Source organism: Anabrus simplex, chromosome 1 (assembly GCF_040414725.1).
Source record: "Anabrus simplex isolate iqAnaSimp1 chromosome 1, ASM4041472v1, whole genome shotgun sequence".
Lineage (NCBI taxonomy): Eukaryota > Metazoa > Arthropoda > Insecta > Orthoptera > Tettigoniidae > Anabrus > Anabrus simplex.
In genome coordinates this window covers 236750734-236773732 of record NC_090265.1, presented here as the reverse complement: position 1 = coordinate 236773732, position 22999 = coordinate 236750734, and the positions used below count along the sequence as shown (strand labels likewise).

Genomic DNA, 22999 nt, shown 5'->3' with positions numbered 1-22999 from the left:
ATTGATTGATTGATTGATTGATTGATTGATTGATTGATTGATTTGAATTAATTTAATTGCTAATTGCTAAAATCTTCATTAACCTCCATCGTCGGAAATCACCCAGAACAAATCAAGCTGTTTTTCTTTGGATTTTTTCCAGTTCTTGAATACAGTAATTCTGCTGAGTGTCCCATACACCGGAACCATACTATTTGGGGTCTTACCAGAGACTTGTATGCCCTCTCCTTTACATCCTTACTACAATCCCTAAACACCCTCATAACCATGTGCAGAGATCGCATGCAAATTGCTTTACTTTGCGCCGACACAGATAGGTCTTATGGCAACGATGGGACGGGAAAGAGCTAGGAATGGGAAGGAAGCAACCATGGTATTTATTAAGGTGTGAAAAGGGGAAAACCATCTTCAGGGCTGCCGACAGTGGGGTTTGAACCATCTCCCGAAAACCGGATACTGGCTGCACTTAAGCAACTGCAGCTATCCAGCTTGGTGTGTGCAGAGATCTGTGAGCAGTCATCATTGAAAGCTTTAAAAAAATGTACTCGATATTCTGACCAACTCCACTCCATGCATATAGATCCCTATTCCATGCAAACATACTCACTGGTTCTGGTGCTTTTCTCCCTGGAACTGCAACACCTTTCTTTGAAGTATATGCCAAGCCAGCTTCCCTAAGATGTTTGAGCTTGACGTCCTTCCATTCATTCACATTACATTCGCATTTTCATGCTTTAATGCATTCGTTGTCACAAGCAAAGAACTATGCTCCACCATCTTGGAATGGAGTTACATTTCTTTCCTGCATGAGACAGAAGTTCTCCACCCTCTAGTACAGCAACAAGTTCTGAATTCTTCCACATAACAATGCCAATATGCAGGAACATCCATATAGATCGTCATTTTGATGAAATCTCATTTTCGGTAAAAATGTTGGTTAGATCCCTTTTCGGGGCATCACTTCTATTTTAGGCATGAAATAGTTACTTTTTGGTACCTAAAACAGGTGGAAAAATAACTGAATTAGGTACAACAGTATTTTTAATTATGAAGGCATGAGTGAGAATATTTTTCATTTCTGAGAATGACATGTACAATTATAATCATCGTAAATGTACCAGAGGTACACCAACTCCGCACATTTAAAAGGAGCACCTTTTGGAAAGCCATCTATAATATGATCAGTGAAACTCATTTCAGAGGAAGTTTAAATGTTTATCGACAAATGTTTCTACTCAAAGATATAAACATTTTTGTTTATGTATTGAACTGAGATCACAGAGATAATTTTTTTATGGTTCAACCTTTTCAATACAAATTATGAGTTGTATAATATTTTATTTACAATTTGTATTGAAAAGGTTGAACCTTAAAAAACTTATCTCTGTGTTGTCTCTACTGTCAACCTAGGTGCTCCCTCTGGTGAGAGGATGGACAATTAATTTTCAAGAGAAATTTTGTAGTCATTAGTTGGTAAAACTGAGTTGTTTATAGATTGTTTTTAGTATTCTAAGGTTATCAGCACTTTGATCTCTCCCCGCCAGCTTTAAAAATTAACAAATAAGGAATTTTTGAAATTTATTTAATCAACCACTCAAAACGGTGGGTGTGTCCAGGGCTTTGGCCCAGATAATTCTGGAACCTCCCTCTCCACTATAAAAGCTGGGACCTATCGGGGCATGTTGTCTTTTGATCACCCAAAGTCCAGCAGTAGAGTGGGACGCGCCTTGCCCACCTCCGGAAGGCCATCCAGCTCAAGGTAATGGCAGACATCTTGTAATCGTGTAATAGTCTCTGAAAGCTAACTTGAGGGGAAGGTTTCAAAAATCTTTTCTTAATGTAACTCTGTAAATCTTTAAACCAGGACTAAGACCTTAGTCAAACTTAGGGAATAAAGAGTGTGTACGCTCATTTATTCCCCTTCAACTTAGTATTGAGGTGAATATGAGTTTGTAATTTTTAAATTTATCTCTTAATTTTGTAACTTAAAACTTTCTCTCCATCTAGTCACCTCCATAGCATAGGCTTAGCCTCTGTAACTTCGGGCCATAAGCCCACATAGTGTTTTAATGATATTCTGGTGAATTTCAAAGGAGTGCAAGTGTTCGTCTCCTAACATTTTTATTTTCGGCCAATAACATTAACCTTTTCTTTTTTCACTAAATGGGTACTTATTACCCCTGTTAAAGTTAACTACTATTATTCTATTCCCTATGTAAATTCGACTGTTGAGCAGACAAGACAGTGAATACTTTTTGTTTTGTAAAAGTTAGTTTGTGCCTTGGAGAGGCTTGAAACTTGTAAATTTTGGAGAATAGTCCCCTACTTAAGTATGTGAAGCAAAGACGCTCCAAGTGAATGTAGTAAATTTCGGGAGCTCAGTCTCCTTGAGGATTTATTGAAGGGAGCAATGGTGCTCTGGTGAAATTGTAACTTGGGAGCTTCAAGCTCTTTTGTTAAATCATTGTTGTCTGATTGTTTTTCTATAATTGTTTCTTAAGCTCATGAGCTAACCTGATCTGGTCCATTGTTATTTGTTTAAAGTTTAAAATCTGAAAAGAAAACAAAAAATAAGGGAAGAAATAAAATTCCTGTTTTAGAGTTTTAAATTAAAATTTGACCTTTTCTCTATCCACCCATTCATGCCCGCACCTTCCTACACCTCTGTAAATCATGGTACTCCCCCCCCAGTAACAATAAAATATCAAAGTCATTATATTAAAATCCTGTTGTTGTTTTTGTTATTATTGTTGTCGTTGTTGTTGAAAATGAAAACCTACAACCATTTTCCCAGTCATTTAACAGGTCAGGGATGGAATGAAAGAAGCCCCCGTCTTGTGGCGAGGATAAGAATTGTGCCGGCTGCCGAGGCCTATCGCACTCCTCTGGGGTAATGATTAATGACCGACAGATGAAATGAAATGATAATGGAGAGTTTGCTGAAATGAAAGATGACAGGGAAAACCGGAGTACCAGGAGAAAAACCTATCCCGCCTCCGCTTTGTCCAGCACAAATCTCACATGGAGTGACCGGGATTTGAACCACAGAACCCAACGGTGAGAGGCCAATGCGTTGCCACCTAAGCCATGGAAGCTTCTATTATTATTATTTTTATTTATTCGTTGTGCCCAACTGTGGAGCGCATTTGAACTTATTTTGCACAATGTTTCTGCTTCTTTTCTTCCCAATATCTCTTCATTTTTCACTGTGTTCCTTTCTGCATGTTTCTGTCCAGTCTGTATTTTTTCTTGTTGGTTTCTCTGCAAATTTATGTTTGTTTCCTAAGCTTCTAAATTTCATTCTATCTTGAATGGTTTCATCCTCAATACCCATTTCTTGTAGATCTTCAAGAATTTCTGCTAACCAATTGTTGCAGATTTTCTGGGTTAGAGGTAGATTTAGAATTATTATTATTATTATTATTATTATTATTATTATTATTATTATTATTATTATTATTATTATTATTATTATTATTATTAAACAGTCATATCAACACACACCTCCCCTATGAACCATATGATCTTGACATGGTGGGGAGGCTTGCATATCCCAATGAAGCAGACAGCCGAGCCATAGAGGCAACCATATTGGATGGGTATCTGTCGAGAGATCAGACTAACGAATGGTTCATGAAAAGGGTAGCAGTCTTTTGGAAGTTGGAAGTGGTGGCAGTCTGGATGATTGACTGGTATGGCCTGGTAATAATATTTAACATGGCTTAGCAATGTTGATATTGCTTCATGGCAAAAAGCATCAGGAAACTATAGCTGTAACCCAATCCCGAGGATAGCTCTCTGTGTATCAATTGATCTTCAATCACTACTGATCTGTCACCCAGGTGGCAGATTCCCTATCTGTTGTTTTCCTAGCCTTTTTGTAAATGACTGCAAAGAAATTGGAAATTTATTGAACATCTCCTCTGGTAAGTTATTCCAATCCCTAACTTCTCTTCCTATAAACAAATATTTGCTCTAATTTGTCCTCTTGAACTCCAACTTTATCTTCATATTGTGATCTTTCCTATTTTTAAAGACACCACTCAGACTTATTCATCTACTAATATCATTCCACACTGTCCCTCCACTTAGGGTTGCCACTTTTTGACATAAGAAATAAAGGACAATTACCTAAAAATATGGAATTTTTCACAAAAATAAGGGACCGTTTTAAATACTTGAAAATCAAACGTTAGGCCAAAATTTAATTAGATTATAATTAGTTTCATTAACAGAATATGATAATTATTGAAATACATAAAAGAAACTAACTTACATGCTCTTAAAACTACATTCAGAAAATGCATTAGGTATGAAAAAACATGCAGAAAAAACATTATTAGAAATGACTTGTTTTCTCCATCTGTACTTCACATTTGACTTAACTGACTTTAAAACTGCACTGTCTAAATGCAATATGCCATGGAACTCTTTACAAGACATGTTCATGTTTCCAGTAATTAGAAGTTCACTTTTAATCAGATCTACTAAACACCTGTTTCTATCTGACCACTTGTTAGAGATTAAGGAGAAAATGCATTCTCTTTTTTTTTGTTCTTATCGAACCTCCCTTGATTAACTCTAGTTCCCTTCTTTTCCCAGTGGTAGCATATTTGCGAGGTCAGGGAATACTTTCATTTTCCCATCTTTCATGGTTCTTCACATTCCTCAACCAATACTTGCATTGTTCCAGAGATTAAACCTCTTCCTCATACTCCTTGTCAGTTTGCCTGTTAAAACAATATTGACCATCAACATCACTTCGATATACATATAGTAATTATTCTCAACAGTGTGAACAGAGTATACATAACTTAATCACTCTTAGTACATAGTTTATTCACAGAGATGGAAACACATTTTCCATGGAACTTAATGATCTTTTATGGATCAGCGGTAGAGTGACAGTCTTTGGATCCCAGTATCGTGGGTTCAAACCTGACAGAGAATAACAGCACTACCTTAGTATACTCGTAAACATGACATACAGAAAATCCTTTATATGGACAAATACCGTATTGCTGAACTAGTCATGATCTTACAAAGGTCGATCAAATATAAACAGAATTTTTGTTCCTGAACATCAATAGTTGGTAGGACTGGCCTCTTACTTCTGCTATGCTAAGGTTTGACCGTTAGGAGTGGGGAGAGCATGCTCTCAGATATTTCCCACCATTTTGTCTGCAATCCTCACGATGTAAGAGCAACAGGTGCACCCCTCCACTGCATAACACATAATTATAAAATTTCTTGCTCGTGAAGGAGTTACAATGGCGGAAATTTGCCAGAGATTGACTGCACAGTAGAGGGGGGTTTGATTCCCTCCTCAGCCATCCTTGAAGTGGTTTTCCGTGGTTTCCCACTTCTCTTCCAGGCAAATGCTGGATTGTACCCAACTTAAGGCTACTGCCGCTTCCTTCCTCTTCCTCTAAGGTAATATTTAGACCTCCCCTAATGTGGAGAACAGACGCCATTCGCAGTCACTCCACTGAAGCACAGACGCTGCTGATTTGCCTGTTTTGAAAATGGTTTACTTAGATAGGGCATAGATGTAATTAAACAATACAGATTCTGCGGTCTAGGAACACCGGATATGTAGTGCAGAGTTCCTGTATGAATTGTGGTTTCTATGGCAATTATGTTAAATCGGACAAGATGGCTGACACTTAGGGCAAGAATTTATTGTTGTCCAGTCTTCAGTCCTAAGGCTGGTTGGATCCTCAACAGCTCCGCCATCAGCTGTCATAGATGGCCTAGGCATCACTGAAGAGGCGTACTAGGGAAATGAGGAGTGAGGTAGTTTCCCGTTGCTTTCCTCACTGAGCCAGAAGTTGCTATTACATATCAGTCTGCCAAGCCCACTGAAATGCATGCACCAACTGACCCTATGAGCAATATTTTCACACCATTCATAGCAGGGACTGGCTGGAGAAGGAATGGCATTACTAGCATTGCTCATACCTCAGTCACTTTCATATTGTCAAAGCCAAGTATAAGACAGAGACAGATCAATGAAAGTAACAAAATTACTCTAGCCCATACCAGAAGACAAAGTGCACTGTAAACAGTAGGTATTTATAGACAGATATAATAAATTGCCTTTCTATCTAGTGTTATCTGTGGAACCATTATAGCAAATCCAAGATGGCTGTCACTTGAGGCTTAAAACTTTCACAAATATAACACCAATAACAGCAAATTCATAACAGCAAGATCGTAAAACTACTAGACAATGCCAACACTAGGTCAGCACATCAAAATAAGCCACAAACGCCTGCCAGAAACCACAACAGAGACACAATCTTATATATAAAATAACTTGTCCTGACTGACTGACTGACTGACTGACTGACTGACTGACTGACTGACTGACTGACTGACTGACTGAGTCATCATCGCCAAGCCAAAACTACTGGATATAAAGAAATGAAATTTTGGGTATACATTCATATTAAGATGTAGGTGCTCGCTAAGAGAGGATTTTCGGATATTCCATCACTAAGGGGGTGAAAAGGGGGGGTGAAATTTTAAAATGCATGTATTTATATCTCAAAACTTTATAAGTTTACAGATGTAAAAATTGGTATTTAGAATCTTCTTTAAAAATAAGGAAACACGTATTTTTTTGTTCTCAGAAAATCCCAATAGGAGGGGTGAAAAAAGGTGATAAAAGGGGTCGAATGCCTTTAATCAGGATACCGGTACTTATATCTCAGAAACTGAACATATTACAGACCTGAAAATTTGTACTTTTGATCTCTTTTAAAAATAAAGAAACGCATAATTTTTGTTTTTGGAAAATCCAAATAATGGGGGGGGGGTGAAAAGCGGGTGAATTTTTAAAACGAGTGTATCTATATCTCAAAACTTTTAAAGTTTATAGATGTAAAAATTGGTATTTAGAATCTCTTTAAAAAATAAAGAAACACCTTTTTTTTTTTTTTTTTTCCAGAAAATCCCAATAGGAAGGGTGGAAAATGGTGAAAAATGGGTTGAATGCCTTTAATGAGGCTACTTATATTTCAGAACCTGAAGATATTATAGACCTGAAAATTTGTATTTGGGATCTACTATAAAAATTAAGAAACAGGTATTTTTTTGTTTTTGGAAAATCCAAATAATGGAGGGTGAAAAGGGGGTAAACTTTAATATGAGTGTATCTACATCTTAAAACTTGAAAAGTTTACAGATGTAAAAATTGGTATTTAGAATCTCCTTTAAAAATAAAGAAACATGTATTTTTTGTTTTTGGAAAATCCCAATAGGAGGGGTGAAAAAGGGGTTGAATACTTTTAATGAGGATACTTATATCTCAGAAACTGAAGATGTTACAGACCAGAAAAGTTTTATTTGAGATCTCTTATAAAAATCAAGATTTTTTTTTTTTTTTTTTGCGTTTGGAAAATCCAAATAGTGGAGGGGGAGAGTGTGTGAAAAGGGGGTAGATATTTAAAATGAGTGTATCTATATCTCAAAACTTTGAAAGTTTGCATATGTAAAAATTGATATTTCGAATCACCTTTAAAATTAAAGGAACACATATTTTTTTGTTTTCTGTAAATCCCAATAGGAGGGGTGTAAAAGGATGAATAATGGGTTGAATGCCTTTAATGAGGATACATATATTGCAGAAACTGAAGATATTACAGAACTGAAAATGTGTATGTGGGATCTTCTTTAAAAATAAAGAAACACGTATTTTTGTTTTTGGAAAATCCAATGAATGGCAGTTAAACAGGAGTGACAAATTGGGGTGAATTTTTTGAAAGACTATATCTACAGAATACCTGAAAAACGTAAAATGTTACAGACGTAAAAGGTGGTATTTGGAATCTCTTGTAAACATAAAGAAACATAGGTGATTTGTTTTTGGAAACTCTACTTAAGGGGAATTAAAAACGGGTGAAATTTTAAAATGAGAATTTCTACAGTATATCTCAAAAAACTTAACACGTCATGTAAGTGTAAAATGGTATTTTTTATCTCTATTAAAAATCAAGAAACGTGAATTTTTAGTTTTCAGAAATAACACTTGGGTTGAGGGTGTGTGGGGGAGGGGGGGAGGGGTAAAAGTGACTGAAAATGGTGTTGAATTATTTTAATTAGGCTACTGATATCTCAAAAATGAAGATGTTACAGACTTGAAATTCGATATTTGGAATCTGCTTTAAAAGTAAAGAAACACGTATTCTCGGAAAATCCAATGAAGGGTAGGGGGGAGGAGGTGAAAGGATTGAAAAATTGAGTTAATTGTATGAGAATACTTACATCTAATAAAAACTAAAGTTGTTACAGACGTGAAAATTAGTATTTGGATCACCTTTAAAAACAAAGAAAAACGTGTTAAGGTGGGGGGGATCATCTTGGGGGCGTGAGTGAAAAGGAGTTGAATTCCTTTCATGAGGACACATAAAACAAAAACTGAAGAAGTTAGAGTCATGATAATTGGTATTTAGAAGATCCTTTACTATTAACGAAACAAGTATTTTTGTCGGAAAATTCACTTAAGGGGGGGGGGGGGAGAGGAGTGTGAAAGGAAGTGAAATAAAGTGAATTATTTTTATGGGGATACTTATATCTCAAAACTGAATGTAATAGACGTGAACATTAGTGTTTGGAATCTCTTTTAAACATAAAGAAACACTCCTTCTTTTAATTTTTTTTGGGGGGTGTAAATAAACTTAACGGCGATGAGGTGTAAAAGGAGGTGAGACCAATTGATTTTACTGTTCATAATGTACTTATAAGGAGCCTCCATTGTTCAGGCGGCAGTGCGCCGGCCTCTCACAGCTGGGTTCCGTGGTTCAAATCCCGGTCACTCCATGTGAAATTCGTGCTGGACAAAACGTAGGCAGGACAGATTTTTCTCTGGATACTCCAGTTTTCCCTGTCATCATTCATTCCAGCAACACTGTCCAATATCATTTCATTTGTCATTCATTATCCATTGCCCCAGAGGAGTGCGACAGGCTTCGGCAGCCGGCACAATTCCTATTGTTGCCGCTAGATGGGGCTTTATTCATTCCATTCCTGAGCCTGTTGAATGACTGGAAACAGGCTGTAGATTTTTGATGTACTTATTCTGATCATAAACCGATCATTTTTTATCTTTCCTGGGTTCGTTTTCAAGAGCCATCTTTTTCTTCAGAGAATGTTCTTAGACTACAGTAGATTCTCCTGGCATATAAATAAAAATTTAAACACCTTTGAAATAAACGATAGGAATGAGATTGACCGTCCAATTGTTCACCTCTATAATAAGGTCTTCATGCACTGAAGTATGTCATTCATTTCGCCAGAAATCCCGCAAACTTGCCTACGCACGACAATGGTGCTGGTCACATTGTCAACAATGACAATGGCAGCAGATGTAATTTACCGCCAAGTAGCGGTCTTGCTTCTTGCTATTGGGTCCAGAACAGCTATAATAATAATAATAATAATAATAATAATAATAATAATAATAATAATAATAATAATAATAATAATAATAATAATAATAATAATGCTCTGGACCGTCGTCAAATGTGTGGACCGCACTGGAAACGGGTCCTGGACGGGTAATGACTAAGAATGCTGTCTGGCTGCGGGTTCAGTACCACCAAGGCACCCAAGACGACACCACGCCGGATCTCCTGAAGGATTTGATCCATATTAAAAATGCTTATAGGAAAAGATGGCAAAGATTTAGGGACCCAACGGACCGGGTGGAATACATGGACCTAGCCCGGGAAGTATGAAATCGATTGCTGGAAAGAAAGATTGAAAAATGGAAGGAAACTTGCCGTAATCTATTAGAAAACGAGTCAGATTGTGAATTTTGGCAGATTCTCTCAGAAAAAGAGTCAGATCGCGAATTTCGGCAGATTATATATAAAATGTTTAGCATTCAATTATAAATTTCAGTATAATACCGTAGCAAAGCACGGGTATCTTGCTAGTTCTTGCATATAGATCAATATATTATGCAGCACAACTTCATTACAACACCACCGTCGCCTTGCAAATGAATAAATTGATCGAAGAATTTATGCTCAATAATGCGTCATCTTGTTCTAAATAGGTATAGAGAAATAATCCCTTGGTTAACAATATTTAATCTCTACTTTCCAGTAGGCAAATACAAAACTCCTTTTAAAATGAGTTGGAATGAGGAGTTACAGAGGAATCAGCCATGGCCTGTTCGAAGGCGACTATCCATTCAATTGCCTGGGGAACACGGCAAACCACGAGCTTGGTAAACAGTAAACAGCAAAAATCAAGAATCTTTATTTGCCATTGACCATATACAATGAAATAGGCTTCATCAACTGATAATAATTTAGTACTTAATATTACTAAGGCTAAATGAACATACACCTTTTATTAAAACTTAATGTTAAGATTATGCATTTCTAAGAATTCAGAGGTAATATAAAATGGATTTTCTCTTAACCAATCATACACTTTTCTTTTAAAATTACTTAAAGGAGTGGACCATGCAGAATGTGGTAATTTATTACATAATCTTAAACAACTAATATTTTATGTGAGTGAGCAATTTTGACAGTCTGTGAATTGGGATGTCAATGTCTGCTTTGCCCCGTATCATGAAGGTGAATGTTTTCCCTAGTACTGAATTCATTTATGTTGTTTTTAACATAATTATATCAAAGATTTATAAATATACAAATTTATAATTGTCAGTATTTAAAGCTCAATGAAGAGAGGTCGACAATGATCAATTGCACCAGCGCTACACATTGTTCGGACAACCTTTTTCTGTATTGTGTGTTAGGGGCTTTACGTCGCACCGACACAGATTGGTCTTATGGCGACGATGGGATAGGAAAGGACTAGGAGTTGGAAGGAAGCGGCCATGGCCTTAATTAAGGTACAGCCTCAGCATTTGCCTGGTGTGAAAATGGGAAACCACAGAAAACCATCTTCAGGGCTGCCGATAGTGGGATTCGAACCTACTATCTCCCGGATGCAAGCTCACAGCCGCGTGCCTCTACGTGCACAGCCAACTCGCCTGGTTTTTCTGTATTAAAAGAATATTATATATATAAGAAGAATGCCCACATAATATCAGTCCATAAGTAATGTGTGACTGGAAGAGACCAAAATATGCCATTCTTAGGTAGTCACTGCTAACTAAATCCCTAAATTTCCATATCAATTTACAGTTCTTATGTGTTATCAAGGCCAGCCCCGTGGTGTAGGGGTAGCGTGCCTGCCTCTTACCCGGAGGCCCCGGGTTCGATTCCCGGCCAGGTCAGGGATTTTTACCTGGACCTGAGGGCTGGTTCGAGGTCCACTCAGCCTACGTGATTAGAATTGAGGAGCTATCTGACGGTGAGGTAGCGGCCCCGGTATAGAAAGCCAAGAATAACGGCCGAGAGGATTCGTCGTGCTGACCACACGACATCTCGTAATCTGCAGGCCTTCGGGCTGAGCAGCGGTCGCTTGGTAGGCCAAGGCCCTTCAAGGGCTGTGGTGCCATGGGGTTTGGTTGGTTTGGTTTTATGTGTTATCAAGATGGCTGACATTATTAGCTATAAGTGACAGTGGAGCTTCCTTATAGGGATAAGGGCTTACTAGATTTCTTCCATAGGGAGCAAGTATGAATTCAAAATTACTATAAGTAACTCCTTTAGTTTCTGCTTTTAGTCTTCTCTTGTACATCAATTTTCACATCCTAGCCTCTCTGTCAGGTCACACCATTCTAGTAAGAGGTGCATACAGATTAGAAAGCCAGACTTTCTTCCATAGACATAAAAAAACCTGATGTACTATATAATTTTCAACTTCAAAAATGAACTAAGCATGCTCACGGTCAAACTCATGATTTTGGGCCTAACAATCTAATTTGATCACCAAATTTCTCCCAATTTTTCCCAGCCACCATTTTTGCACCATTTTTGTAACACTACCCTTTTGTCGGTTGTAGTAAATTATTCCAATCCCTAACTCCCCTTCCTATAAACGAATATTTACCACAATTTGTCCTCTTGAATTCTAACTTTATCTTCATATTCCACCACTCAAACTTATTTGTGTACAAATGTCATTCCACACCATCTCTCCACTGACAGCTCGGAACATACCATTTAGTGAGCAGCGTATCTCCTTTCTTCCAAATCTTCCCAGCCCAAGCTTCACAACATTTACTTAACGGTACTATGGGAACCAACATCTTTACCATCTGATGGCCAGGCAGGCATCAATTTTTGAAAATGAGACAAAGTGTCTCATAGTGCATTGGCACTGCTGGTGACTCCAAGTAGCCTATGCAGTAGCCTCCACGGTATGCACTAGCCATGCGTCTTGGTAGGTGTGCTATGTACCAAGTGATGAGCCCAACTTAGCACACTGGGGCAAAACGCTGGCAACCAGGAATGAGTTAGCTGGAAAATTTATTATGTCTGATAACGGACCAACTATAACGCTACTATTTTGTCAGAAATCACCCAGAAAAAATCGAGCTGCTTTTCTTCCAGTTCTTGAATCAAGTAATCCTGGTGAGGGTCCCATATACTGGAACCATACTCTAATTGGGGTCTTACCTGATACTTATATGCCCTCTCCTTTACATCCTTACTACAACCCCTAAATACACTCATACCATGTGGAGAGATCTGTACCCTTTATTTACAATCCAATTTATCTGATTAGCCCAATGAAGATCTTTCATTATATTAGTGAGCTAGCTTTTTAGGCCAATAATCATGATATGATGTCAAAACACTAATACAATGGGACTGGTTTCGACCCCATTATGGATCATCTTCAGCCATGGACTAAAACTGATAACATATAGTGCAAATACAATCATGTTAACACTTTAAATAATTATCTACGAGGCGTGTTTTTAAGTAAGGGCCATTTTGTTGGAGACACTAGTAGTTCGCACGCGAAATGCAATGAGCATGTACTTTGTGTACCGGCATGCCTTGGGAATAACGGTGCTCAGTTGCAGCTCTGTTGCTAAACTGTACAGTTCTATTCTGTGCTTGCACAGATGTTCAAGATTATCGACTCGCCCGTCTTGTGCGAGGTTCGATCAGTGATATATTTTTGTCGGCAAGGAACCTATCTGCTGTAGACATTCACTGACAGATTTACGAAGTGTACGGTGCTAATGCTTTGAGTGAAGGCAAAGTGCGTAAGTGGGTACGAGACTTCAAAGATGGTTGTGACAACGTCCATGATGAGGCCCGCTCTGGTCGCCCATATCTGATCACAGACGATTTGGTGGTTTCAATTGAAGCGAAGATTCATGAGGACAGTCGCTTCACAATAACAGCTCTCTCAAACGCATTTTTTGATGTGTCTAGGTCAGTGCTTTACAAAATTGTTTCTGAAAACCTAAACTTTTGGAAACTGTGCTCCCGTTGGGTCCCTAAACTCTTAACGGAGGACCACAAAAATGAAAGATTTGAGTGTTCAATGACGTTTTTGACTCGCTATGCCGAAGGAAGTGACGACATGTTGAGTCAGATTGTAATGGGAGACGAAACATGGGTTTCGCATATCATGCCCGAATCAAAGCAAAAGAGAATGGAATGGAGACACACGCACTCTCCTGTAAAGGTGAAGGCCAAACAGACTCTGTACCAGCGCAAGATCATGGCATCCATGTTTTGGGATAGCCATGGTGTTTTGTTGGTCGACTTCATGCAGCGAGGAACCACTATCAATGCGGAAGCCTACAGCTCAGACCCAAGATTTATTCAACACTTTTGGCTGGGTAGTTTTAGACCACCCACCCTACAGCCCTGAGCTTGCACCGAGCGATTACCATCTGTACCGCCACCTCAAACATCACCTCAGCGGCAATCACTGCAATGATGACGATGAAATGAAAACAGCCGTGAACTCTTAGTTATCAGAGTGGGCGGCAAGTTTCTATGAAGAGGGTATTCAAAACTTAATTGTAAGGTATGATAAGTGTTTATAAAAACTTGGCGGCTATGTTGAGAAATAGAGTAAAGTATGTAGAATCTGAAAATAAATGTGATGTTTGAAAATCATCTTTTGTTGTGTAGTTATTCTCAAACAGCCCTTACTTAAAAACATACCCTTCGTACATATTACAAATTATTTTTCAAAAGAGGCAGAAGAATCTCTCAGTCTATAATACAATAATTAGTGAATTTAAAAGCCACTAGTCAAATTTTGTCATGTGTGACATTGCCGTTGGTATTAATCTAAAATGAACAGTCCTAAAAAGTAACACCTGTACATGTATAATTTAAGTATTGAAATTGGACCTGAACTGTTACACATATAATATTAAAATTGGAGCTGAGCTCTTACACTGCTGTTGAAAATTAAAATAACTATTTTGTGTGCTTAGTTGGTAAAAGTCTGCCTTGCTGAGTAACATGTATCAGTGAGAGTTGTGTTAAATGCATACATTGTATAAGTGATTTGACATCATATTAAATGGTATTGAACAGGTGGACCTTCATTTTAATTTCTTATTAATGTGAACGTTTGTCAGTGTACCGTACCCAGGGGTAAATACCCACTAGGACGATGCCTCCATTCCTGTATGAACATCCGACTAACTCAGGGTTGGGCAGAGAGTGGGTTGGTTGTCGGTTGGGTCAGGATAAAAAGTCGAAGTTCATACTCTAAAATATCAATCAATGACAGGACATGGAGGTATAACACGAATGAGAAACAATCATAGGGGGTAAGATGGATTTATTAATAAATATCTCCAATCATATCCCAAGAAAACAATTAAATCAAGAAAAATAATTTGTAAAAAATGAACTCAAAATATTAAAAATAAGTCAAAGTTACTTGAATGATAATACCAAATTTGACATCAAAATCAAGTTCAACAAAGAACACTTATATACATAAAGACTGAGCTTCTTCTAATAGTCCAATGTTTATAATTTATGGCAACAAGTGTACGCAAACACTGACATGTGGTATTTCCGTATGGAGTTTCTCACTATCGCATCCCAACGATACGGTTTCAAAGTTAAGTTAATCCCGAGAGTCGCCGAAATTACAATTAAATAAAAGTTACATTATAAAGAAAAGTTACGATGAAAAGAAAAATAATTAAGACGCAATGGACGCTATGTAAGTTATGCAAAATACTAGGGGCATATCCTATACTGTATTTACAACAATTCAAATAATCAAACTAAACACATCTATATACATCTGATATCGAGTAAAGTCTTAAATGCTACACTGATTCTAATGTGAATCCCGGTTCACTGCAAAAGATCTAGATAGAACTAGATAAACCATCAATACTTCAGCACTCGGGCTGTTCCCTTTAAAAACAACAAGACAAGGTATACAATCACAAATAACAATGTAAAACATCATCCTGTAAGGGAAAAACATATAAATAACCCTTGATATCATGAAGAAAGCAATGGGCAACATTGCCTCCTTCTGCTGCGTTTGAGCGCTCAACAGTGCGGTCATCCATCATGTACTTCCGGGTAGATTACGAGCTGAAAAGAAATGTTGAACTCCACTATGCTAAAGATTGGATTTTGTCTCCCGAGGCTGCCACAAGGAAATACTGTCTCCTTCACACCTACAGATAAACACAGGCCAGAAATCAGCTTGCCATGAGATAATGCCTTTCATCGGCTACACGGAAACTCACGTATATTCATTCCTTCTTAGCATGCTTGGGCCATTTAACAATATCAGACTCAATAGTCTGGAATTAACACTGTCCATTCTGATCACAATATACACTCAGAAGACACTAGGCAGGCACACACATCTGCACAATACTTTTTATCTTGTCAGGCATACAATCAGCCTGCACCAATACATTATAATTCGGCATGCAATCTTTATCTCATTATTTCTCATAAATCCCATTGGCCTTCCACATTATGAGACGCAGTTCGTGTCCTTTGCAGACCATCAGGCAAACAGAATCCAACTTAACTTCAAAGATCTTATTTTAACAACGACGTTTTGCAGCTCTTTCAATCAGCTTCTGTAAAACCATGCATCATGCAGAATAGCTATACCTGTCTCTCTGAATAACCGAAATAAAATGAACTAATACGTGTTTAACGTTGTATAAAGATGAACCTGTCAATCTAGCCCTTCTAGCATATATTTAAGGAAAACTCGGAATATCCTACGCTAAGTAACATATGTAAATAAACAACAACTAATTCTATCAATCCCTCATTTTCCCAAACATCTAATCATAAAGCAAAATGAAAATAAAATAAACATGCATTATTCTCGTATCCGAAACTATTATAATAACAAAATTAAACAAACACATGCCGTCAGGCTTACTTTACATGAAGTTATAAATCCTATCTACACTGCCCTAGTACCTTAACATAATTTACATATCATGCCATAAATATCACATGCGCCTTAACTGAATCGACAACCCTCGAGATACCAGGATAGCAGCTTACATCCCCGCTAATTGAGGGATTTATTCCATGTTAATCACAGCATTAACATGTGGGAATGCACTTCCTTCTTTTACGGTTGTGGCCATCATCTTGCTGGAAAATAATTCACTGGAAACACAGAGGACTTTAGTTGACAATATCTTCACTGCTTAATGCTATGAGCCGAAATACCCTTTCTCTTTAAAATATCAGCTAAACACACTGATTCACATATATATTACACACTTCACTTAAAGGGTAAAAATACAGTTTGAAAAGCAGCACACGGTTCGTTACGGAAGTTCCACGCGAAAACGCGCCCGTCGCGAAGTAGTGAAACAATAGCACGTTTCCACTACACTTGTTACACAGCGGTCACTAAACACCGTCTTTATCGATTGAAAGTAAACTTTGCTAAAATTATACTATTCCATTTATTCAAGTACATTAAAATTTTCCAACTGCACAATTTAAAATATCATTGAGAACCAGTTACTGTTACTGGAATAACACCACGTTAACCACGATCACCAATCAGAGTTTGTGCTTCCGCACTATCCAAGCATTTAACACAGAGTGACGCTCTCCAGAGCTAGGGTTACTGAGGAGGCTTCGGTGACGCCATTAATACTGGGGTTCCCGGGTGTCTGAACCAACCACCAATCAGAGAATTCGTCGTATATGATGACACACTACTTATTGTGATATATTTACAAAACACAGCTCAAACACTAGCAAATCTCTTCCACCAATTTTTATATTACATTTCCAAATATATCTGACTTCTGAAACTGTGGAAAACCGATTACCTACAGAAACTGACTTTAGCAGCTGAGCACGTTGGTCATTCTGGAATTAAGATTTGGCGCGGTGTAGCCTCCATGTTTCCCAAGTCCTTAATTTCCATTGGCTGAAATATATTGCTTGGTCAGCATCTAATACACGTGTCGATCCAGGCCCGCGCTTGGTTACACCATCCTTTCTCACGGTCATACGGAAATATGAAGCAATGTCCAGCGACTCACTGTCTTGCTCAACATCTGGTATCAACTATCTTGGGATACGATGCTTTAACATATTAGACTGTAACTTTTATGAATAAATTTTACATATTGGGTCAAATAATACTCTAATTATTATTATGGGCCGGCAGGATACGGCTCATCAGTATGGATCATGATGAAATTTATATCCTATGACCCAAAATCATGAGTTTTATCCTGAGCATGCTTAGTTCATTTTGAAGTTGAAAAACATACCTCATCATGTTTTTTATGTCAGAGTGAGGAAGGCTGGCTTTCTAAGCTGTATACAGTTTTGGAATTCTGCCTACACCTCTTACTAGAATGGTGTGACCTCACAGAGTGGTACTTAAGTATCTAGGTACTTACAGTGGTCCTCGTAAGGAATTTTCACCCCAACAACACAGTAATTAAAACAGAGGAGACTGTTCCTATTAGTGAAACTTACAACCTGTCTTTTAACCTCGTGTATCATCGCACCATTCCCTGCCATCCATCTCACAACATTGTAAGTCTTTTTGCAGCTGGTTATAATCTTGTAAGTTATTTGTTACTCTATATAAAATAACATCATCGGCATCATAATATCATCTCTGATTCCAGTTCTTTACTCATAATATTTAAGAGCTAGTTGGGTCGCTGATTGACGGTTGACTCATACTGTGTTGCTTGACCATAGACCGGATGAGATGTTGGCGTCTTGCAGCTCCTGTCAGCTTGTTGGTAGATGAAAATCTAGTGTTATCCAAGTAGAGTGATGTGTCCACGATGATCTTCAGAACTGTGTGTGTCATCTGGCATCTATCTATCTATGAAAGTTTTCATTCCCCACCCTGAAGGGGTGGGGTGGGCCACCTGGAGGGTCACGCCCTCTCTCTGGCAAAGAGATGCGGGCAGGTTGGGAAGATGTGATGGAAGAAGGAGGTAGGTAAAGGATGTGAATAAGGAGGAGGTGGGAGAGGAATTTTGCCTATGCCTAAGGATGTTACTAGTGTATTTATTTATTTCTCTTTTTTTTTTTTTTTTTTTGAACATACATACAAGCTACAAGTATATGCATAATAAAGTGGAAGGGTTTAGTACAGTTTGCTTTTTTTTTTTTTTTTTTTGTAATAACATAATTTACAGCTTTAACAAAACTTGAGTGATTGTCCATTATATCTGATGCCTGGGATACCAGGTATGAAAACAGACAGCAAGCGGTGGAAATATTTAACCATGGGACAATGTTCTTGTAAAACACTTACAGACCTGCAAGATGTACGGGAGAGTATGGGAGGTTAAACCAGTGTTTCCAGAGGGGTGAAACTGAAATGAGAATTTAAGCCGGAATGCGTGGTGGAGAAGTGGAGGTTTAAGGTTTGTTTGGCTGTGGCCTGCAGGTGATGGAGGACTAAGGAGCGATTGTAGGGGTGAATGTTGAGCAGGGAGAGAGTGACAAAACGGATGAGATCTTCAACGGTGGGTGGTGAGAATAGAAATCGATTGGGCAATGTGGGCGGGTCTATGGTCTAATAGGGGCCACCAGGTCTGGGCGATTATGGGGAGGTGAAGGGCGGCTTCTACAACGGCGGGAGTATACGGGGTGAGTACCTCCACAGGTATGTCATCTGGCACCACTTCTAACCTCCTTTGTAATACAATGCAGTGATGATGGACTAGAGGCGATACATATCTCTACTTGTATAAATGCCTGCCTTTGCTTTTATATAAAAAATTCCATATGGGCACCTTCTTGATGCCTTCACCGTAAGGGAACTATAATTCAGTTTCATGGATTCTGAATATTAAAATATCAAAGTAGCAGTAGCAGCAGCAGCAGCAGCAGCAGCAGCAGCAGTAGTAGCAGTAGTAGTAGTAGTAGTAGTAGTCGTCGTCGTCGTAGTAGTCGTTTACCCACCAAGCCGTTGAGTATACGAGGGGGGATCAAATATAAACAGGATTATATTTTGTATTTAAGTTCATTTATTGGAAAACACAAGGCAATTATAATTTATTTTTCCACATAGTTTTCTGCTTTGGAAATGCATTTGTCCCAGCATATGGGCAGCTTTTTGATGCCTTCATCGTAAAAAGAACAGGGTCGTGTCACCAGCCAGTTGCACACCAAGTCTTCCACACTCTCGTCACCTTCAAATCGTTGCCCTCCTAGATCTTTAAGCGGTCCGAACAAATGGAAATCACAGGGCGATAAGTCCGGGCTGTAAGGAGGATTATCAAAGGTAGTCCAGTGCATTTCCTGCAGCTTGAAGGCAGTTAGAGCTGCAGTATGGGGCCGCGCATTGTCGTGGAGGAGAATGACCTGTTGAATTGGTTGGTCTCATCTTTTGCGGTGATATGCAACCCTCAAATTGTTCAGCAGCTCGCATTAGTAAGCAGCATTGATTGTGCATTGCTCATGCCCGTTGATTGTCGTCAATAATGTCTTTAACCACACAAATGATTTCGTCTGTAATGCTGGTCCAAGGACGACGATCGTGTTGCTGATTTTCCACATGTTCTCACCCTTCCTTGAACTCTTTATGCCAGGCAAACACATGCATCCTTGACAATGTTTCATCACCGAACTGTGCAGTCATCTCTGGCAAATTTCCGCCACTGTAACTCCTTCATGAGCAAGAAATTTTATAATTATTCGTTACGCAGTGGAGGGGTGCAACTGTTGCTCTGACATCGTGAGTGTTACTGATGAAACAGTGAGAAATATCTGAGAGCACACTCTCTGCACTACCATTCCTACCAACTGTTGATGTTCAGGAACAGAAATCTTGTTTATATTTGATCGACCTTTGTAAGATCATGACTAATTCAGCAGTATGGTATTTGTCCATAAAAATAATTTTCTGTATGTCATGTATATACTAGGGTAGTGCTCTTATTCTCTGTCAGGTTTGAACCCACAATACTGGGATCCAAAGCCTGTCATTCTACCACTGATCCATAAAAGATCATTAAGTTCCATGGAAAATGTGTTTCCATCTCTGTGAATAAACTATATATTAAGAGTGATTAAGTTATGTATACTCTGTTCACACTGTTGAGAATATTTACTATATTGAAGTGGTGTTGATGGTGAATATTGTTTTAACAGGCAAACTGACAAGAAGTATGAGGAAGAGGTTTAATCTCTTGAACAATGAAAGTATTGGTTGAGGAATGTGAAGAACCATGAAAGATGGGAAAATGAAAGTATTCCCTGACCTCGCAAATATACTAGCATTGGGATGAGAAGGGAACTAGTGTTAATCAAGGGAGGTTCGATAAGAAAGAGAATAGAGATAAGGTGGATATAAGTAATTGGAGTGATGCCAGACTCAAGTAGGCACTCTTTGGTCATCACTCCATACTCACAAGATGTGAACGCCATGGAATAATCTGATAGTAATCCCCTTCATATTATTTTGTAAGAGTACATATTGATTTATTAATAAATAATGAAGAATAAATTAACTGATTTCAGAAAATCAGCAGTGGACAGACTTATTCTATCAACACCATGAAGTTTCTCAAACTTTTCCAAGGAGAATCAAAAGATAAGGAGAATGCTAAAGAACCAATGGTGAGTTTATTCTAATGTTATTGGTTCAAATACAGAAACGATTCAAAATCTTATTAATTTTATACTTTTTCATGGCCGTATTCAGATATTGTCTTCATAGGTTTCTACAATATTATGTTTTAGATACAGAAAGTCTCTGGAGGATTGTCATGCTGTACAGTAGATTCATTCCTAGTACAGTCTGTAGCATAGAAGGTACAAATTAGCTATAACTTTCTATACAGTAGTTAGAGGATTGAGTAAGTGAACATTTGGATACCTACTCTCACAGATCTGGAGAAGAGTGTTTAGAAAAATAATTTATGATGTTTAATTAATGCGACAATGAAAACTTCCACTTGCACAGCAAGGTGTAATTATTTGCTGATGGCACCAATATCTTTTACATAGAAACCTGTGTTTATAATAATAATTTTATTTAAAAAAATACAGCTTGAGATAGAATCAATCAATCAATCAATCAATCAATCAATCAATCAATCAATCAATCAATCAATCAATCAATCAATCAATCAATCAATCAATCAATCAATCACCATGTGGGGCTGTTGGCTTGGTGGCAGATTCCCTATCAATCAATTAATGTTATTGATTTTACGTTCCATTAACTAGCTTTATGGTTTCTGAATACTCTATCAATTATTTTACCTATTCTTCCCTTAAATATTTCAATGAAGCTGGAAATTTATCAAACATCTTGGTAAATTTTTTAGTCCCTAATTTCTCTTGCTATGAAACAAATATTTGTCCCAGTTTGTCCTCTTGAATTCAAACGTTCCAACTTTTTAAAACTTCATTCAAGCATATTTATCTATTAATGTCATTCATAGAGGTGTGACGGTTCAGGAATAATGTGTCACTGCTCCAACTGCTCCAGTGACATGACTGGGGCAGTGAAACGTTGTCAGTCCAGTGACAAACTGGTCCAACCACAGATGGAGTTGAGGAGCATGGCATAGTCATAGCCTACGGCATAGCACACAGGCCGGGGTGACAGGTTGCCGGTACAGTGACAAACTGGTACTAGCACAGATGGAGCTGAGGAACAGCACTGTAGTCCTACGTAGCCCGGGGATGCATGATTTGTGCTGTTCTTCAATGATATCATGATCATACATTCTGATTCGATAATGACACACTGGTGGTAGGTTGAAGTTGAAAGACTCGAAGGTAGGCCTACATTTATTATCTTCAATAAATACATAATAATGTATTTTGTTTTACATCCCAAAAACTACTTTCACCATTTTCGAAGATGCCGAGGTGCCGGAATTTTGTTTTGCAGTTCTTTAATTTGCCAGTAAATCTACTGACACGAGGCTGACGTATTTGAGTACCTTCAAATAACACCGGACTGAGCCAGGATCCAACCTGCCAAGCTGAGGTCAGAAGCCTAGCGCTGTACCGTCTGAGCTACTCAGGCCGGCACAATTTTATTTCAGAAGTAAATTACAAGTAAGAATTGCTTTTCTGTAACACGTAATGATTAAAAGTAAAATTTACTATGAATGTAATCATTACAAGTAATCTGATTACTTTTACTCCGTTACTTCCCAACTCTGAAAATGAGAGCATTTTGTGTGCAATTCTTCCCTAATATTCTGAAATGTGAATGACCTATAATATAGTTTAGAGATCGCCGATAATCATTTTGAAACATATGACGTTTTAAAAATTATTCAGTGTTGCAAATTTAAAATGTTTATTGACAATATTCGCCAGCTTAAATGTTTAGTTATAGTATCAAAAGTGATGTTTGACTATATTTTAACTATGTTAAGATAAATAATAATAATAATAATAATAATAATAATAATAATAATAATCCATTTACCGTCCAGGGTTGGTTTTTCCTTCGGACTTAGTGAGGGATCCCACCTCTACTGCTTCAAGGGCAGTGTCCTGGAGCGTGAAACTTTGGGTCGGGGATACAACTAGGGAGGAGGACCAGTACCCCACCCAGGAGGCCTCAACTGCTATGCTGAACAGGGGCATTGTAGGGGGATGGGAAGATTGGAAGG

At 38.0% G+C, this 22999-nt stretch overlaps 1 protein-coding gene across 1 annotated transcript in view; it reads left to right on the top strand.

Moving 5' to 3' along the window:
• Window positions 1-20680: 20680 nt before the first annotated feature.
• Window positions 20681-22999, top strand: part of LOC136886160 (stAR-related lipid transfer protein 3) — a 69477-nt gene continuing 67158 nt past the window's right edge. Inside the window, exons 1-2 of the mRNA XM_068225958.1 lie at window positions 20681-20702; window positions 20880-20978. Of these exons, the coding sequence (XP_068082059.1) occupies window positions 20916-20978 (63 nt within the window). The 5' untranslated portion in view covers window positions 20681-20702; window positions 20880-20915. The remainder of the gene's footprint in view (window positions 20703-20879; window positions 20979-22999) is intronic.